The sequence below is a fragment of the Tachysurus fulvidraco genome, chromosome 11 (assembly GCF_022655615.1).
Source record: "Tachysurus fulvidraco isolate hzauxx_2018 chromosome 11, HZAU_PFXX_2.0, whole genome shotgun sequence".
NCBI classification, from domain to species: domain Eukaryota; kingdom Metazoa; phylum Chordata; class Actinopteri; order Siluriformes; family Bagridae; genus Tachysurus; species Tachysurus fulvidraco.
This window is the reverse complement of record NC_062528.1, coordinates 976,897-981,896: the sequence shown is the minus strand read 5'-3', so window position 1 is coordinate 981,896 and position 5,000 is coordinate 976,897. Positions and strand designations below refer to the sequence as shown.

The following is a 5,000-nucleotide window of genomic DNA, read 5'->3' as shown; positions in this document are numbered from 1 at the left end:
ATCTTTCCGGTTAAATAAAGTGCAGACAGAAGTTGAACAGAAGACACTAACAATGCAAAAAGAATGAAAGAAAGAAAGAAACCCGCCTCCACCTTGTGTGTGTGGAGTTTGCATGTTCTCCCCGTGCCTCGGGGGTTTCCTCCGGGTACTCCGGTTTCCTCCCCCGGTCCAAAGACATGCATGGTAGGTTGATTGGCATCTCTGGAAAATTGTCCGTAGCGGTAGAAAATGAATGAATGAATGAATGAACTGAACAATTTAGGTTTAAGAGTCTTGCTCAAGAGGACAGAGGTGACTCATTAGACCAACACCCTGACTATTAAACTACCACATACACCATTTAGAATAGAAGAGTAAATAGTGACGTGACATACGGCTAAGTACGGTGACCCATACTCAGAATTCGTTCTCTACATTTAACCCATCCAAAGTGCACACACACAGCAGTGAACACACACACACACACACACACACACACACACACACACACACACACACCGTGAAAACACACCTGGAGCAGTGGGCAGCCATTTATGCTGCAGCGCCCGGGGAGCAGTTGGGGGGGTTCGTTGCCTTGCTCATGGGTACCTCAGTCGTGGTATTGCCGGCCTGGGACTCAAACCCACAACCTTACGGTTAGGAGTCAAAGTCTCTAACCATTAGGCCACGACCTCCGCACTGGAGGCCATAGGACTCCTGCAGGTGAATCAGATCAACTTTTTTCCTTTATGAATGATGACTGTGTTCATGATGTGTTAATTAATCAATCAATCAACCAATTAATTAATCAATCAATCAATAAATCAATCAATCAATCAATTAATTAATACATAAATTAAATAATTAAGTAATTAAGTAATTAAGAAATTAAGTAATTCATTCATTCATTTTCTACCGCTTATCCGAACTTCTCGGGTCACGGGGAGCCTGTGCCTATCTCAGGCGCCATCGGGCATCGAGGCAGGATACACCCTGGACGGAGTGCCAACCCATCACAGGGCACACACACACACTCTCATTCACTCACACACACACTCACACACACACACACTACGGACAATTTTCCAGAGATGCCAATCAACCTACCATGCATGTCTTTGGACCGGGGGAGGAAACCGGAGTAACCGGAGGAAACCCCCGAGGCACGGGGAGAACATGCAAACTCCACACACACAAGGCGGAGGTGGGAATCGAACCCCCGACCCTGGAGGTGTGATGTGTTAATGTTTTTGTTAAATACATTCTGACCGTGTTTGTTTTTCTTTTTAGATTTCTGTGCATTTGGCACCACTGAACATCATCCTCACTACATGATGCTACCACCACCATGCTTCACTATGGGGGAGGGTGTTCTCAAAGGAATGAGCCTGGGACAAAATTCTAACTTTTTTAAATACTGTATATTTGTTGTAATTTCTTGACGAAGAGCAGAGCAGAGCTGAACACACTCGGGTCGATCGGCAGCTCGGCGCCGTACGTCTGTCCATCTGTCTGTCTTCTGGCTACGTTTGGAACCGGTCTCGCTGGATTAACTGGACTAACGGTTGTAAAAAATTCCTTCAGAATGACTCCCCATTAGAAAAGCTCTTAGAAGCAGATATTTACAGTACAGCGAGATATCCAATCATTTAAAGGAAGAAGTGTTGAGACCCAGGTGTAACATCGCACACGTTCACTCTCTGTGGAAGATCAGAGACTTGAAGCTTGACTGATGCTGGAAATCAACTACAGAGGGAACAGCTGTAGAAATAAAAGTACTGTATAGTTAAAAGACAAAGAACAAAACGTTTCCTGTATGTGTGGGAGAGAAAGAGATAAATAAAGTGTGTGAGTTGAGACAGAAAGAGAAAACATACAATGACCTGTTTCCCTTTTGCACTTTTCAAACCATTTTAGGGAAATGTCAGAAATAATGACGGATTTCATGTGGGTTTGATCCCGTGACATCTCTGTGTAAATAAAATGACATGGCGAAAGAAACGGACAAATTAGTTTCAAGCGATAGTGTACAACAAACACACTGATAAACAAATCTCTTTGCTTTCACGTATTATTTACCTTTTATTAAAAGCACACATACTGTATATGAGTTTTTCCTCTGGAATATTTTCTTTCATGACTGTTTTATTTTCTTACATGACTTTGCCTTACCTTTGTATATTACCCACCTGGTTGCTGTTTATAGTAACAGCAATATATTATATTATTTTCATAGTACATTTATTCATTCATTCATTCATTCATTCATTCATTCATTCATTCATTCATCTTCTACCGCTTATCCGAACTTCTCTGGTCACGGGGAGCCTGTGCCTATCTCAGGCGTCATCGGGCATCGAGGCAGGATACACACTGGACGGAGTGCCAACCCATCACAGGGCACACACACACACACACTCTCATTCACTCACACACACACACAAAGGACAATTTTCCAGAGATGCCAATTAACCTACCATGCATGTCTTTGGACCGGGGGAGGAAACCGGAGAACCTGGAGAAAACCCCTGAGGCACGGGGAGAACATGCAAACTCCACACACACAAGGCGGAGGTGGGAATCGAACCCCCAACCCTGGAGGTGTGAGGCGAACGTGCTAACCACTAAGCCTCCGTGCCTAGTACATATATATTCATCTGTATATTATGTTCATAGTACACACACATCTGTATATTATGTTCATAGTACACACACATCTGTATATTACTTCCATATTACCACTTTATTGAACTTATTTAACTCATGTAAGCACTGGACATCCTGCACTTGCCACTATTGCACTCTGGTTACACCTTAACTGCATTTCGTTGCCTTGTACTTGTACATGTGTAATGACTATAAAGTTGAATCTAATCTAATCTAATCTAATCTAATCTAATCTAATCTAATTTGCGCTTCCTACATTTTATCTGATGGCAAACAGAAATATGTCATAAGTAAATATGACATTTACAATGATTTGTAATATTTATACATTCCATTTAAACTATTTCTAATTATTTCAAAAATAGCACATCTCATAGGTAAGCTGGTCAGCAATGCTAAAGTCTGGTCACAAATCCTCAATCAGTCCGAGGCCTTTTATGATTGTCCCATATTTGGCTTCACACATTGACATGAATTCCAAGGTCAAGAGTTAAAGAGATCTCATCTCTCATCAGAGATCCATTTTGGACTTTGAGGCTGAGACCCAGCAAAGAGCACATAATCTTCTATGAAGCAACAATTATTTAAATAAAATCTGCTCATGGCAGTTAATCAGATCCATGTCCCTGCCTTACAACATGGGTCACAATACCAAGTACACTTGCTCGATCACTTCCTTTCCCCAGCTGACATCTACATACTGACTGCGATCTCACTGGAAACAGGACTGACACCAGCACCTTATCATCTGCCACAATTAAAACTGTGTCTTCTATTATTGCATGTTGCACCAACCTCTGAGCATCAAGTAAGGTTCGACGGTGCATTTACCGTTTTGAGCCGTCCCATGTGTTTAAGTTCTCGTTCTAGACGTCACCTAGAACCTAATATGATTGTTGAATAACAGCATGACTCATTATACAATATACAATATTTTGCCATATTGTACAATCCTCACTTTGATTATTTTCTCACTGAATGTGATGTAATGTGCGAGCATTCGAGCGAAGAGACGACGACGAGGTTTGTGTTTGAAACTTTACAGACGTATCGATGTGGACGGTGGATATTTTGTCTGCTGGTATAATCATGAGCTAAGCAAATCTGACTAGTGAAATTGTATGTACTCTGTTTTAATAAACATTACCTCATCATTTTGATAAAAAAAGTAAAATAGATAGCAAAAGTTCATTAGAAGAAATCCTCGATTTTGTTCAAAAGCTGATTTTTCCATAATATTACTGTGTTTTTCATGTTCTTTTTATTATTATTATTATTTATTTATTTATTTATTTTTTTTTTTACAAATTCTCTGGACCCACAGACATTATCTTGTTTGCAAACGCACTCTGACTTTTCCTCATATACTAAGTTCTTCATACAAGCTTTGCATCATCATCATCATCATCATCATCATCATCAGACAATATCTGTCTCTTCTCCAGGTGCATGTGTGAAAGTGTTTAACGATTACAGCACTGAGATAAACCTATGTGAAGAAGACCCACAATCAGTTTAGTTTAACTTAATCCAATATTTAATGGTTGTTAGTTTCTCTCCAAATTCTTCTCTCTTTTACTTTTTTTTTAAATTGAATTCTCATCATTAATTCACTGCTTAGCTCTCTAGACACTTTTACACCAAAACTTAGACTAAACCTCCATTTTTTTTCTATATGGATTGAAAACACATTTAATAGTTAAAAATCCGCCTTATTCATTGGCTGTGAAACATAGATTTTATTCAACACTTCAAAATATTTTCTGCCATCTTAAGCACAGATTTCTAATAGAATGTCCAGACATCCATAAAACGTTGCTTCAAAAAAAAAAAATAAAAAAATCTTCAAATTCATAAACACGCGATATATGGAACAGATTTTATTTTACTTTTTAATTTCCTTCCTATTTACACGTTATGTAGACATGATGGATTGAGCCTGAAAACCAACGGGGAAAAAAAACAACAACAAAAAATATATATGGGGAAGAGAAAAATAGATATATATTTGTATAGACCTTGAAGATAATATCTCGACAAAACGATTAACACGATGTGAAAGTTTTCCAGAAGAAATTCTTGCAGCCTGCTTTGCGCTCGCGGGGAGCCAGCATGGGACCGGCAGCGCGCTCCATCTCCATGCGCGCGCCCTCGCTGTCCGTGCCGCGAGACACGTCGTCCGAGTCCAGAACATCGTTTTCGGATTGCGCGAGTTCTGCGAGCAGCTCTGCGAGTGTATACCTGGTGATCTCCTGTGGAGGAAAAGCATGCAAAAAACATTAAATTGACAGGATATTTTCAGCGTGTGCTTTAGGTTCTATAAATGACCTGTTAAAAGAAAGGAAGATGTCTGA

The 5,000-nt window shown here is 40.0% G+C and overlaps 1 protein-coding gene across 1 annotated transcript in view; it reads right to left on the bottom strand.

Annotated features, from left to right (window-relative positions):
- Positions 1-4,513: 4,513 nt before the first annotated feature.
- The window catches only part of sst1.1 (somatostatin 1, tandem duplicate 1), a 931-nt gene continuing 444 nt past the window's right edge, over positions 4,514-5,000 (bottom strand). Inside the window, exon 2 of the mRNA XM_027138856.2 lies at positions 4,514-4,898. Within this exon, the coding sequence (XP_026994657.1) occupies positions 4,692-4,898 (207 nt within the window). The 3' untranslated portion in view covers positions 4,514-4,691. The remainder of the gene's footprint in view (positions 4,899-5,000) is intronic.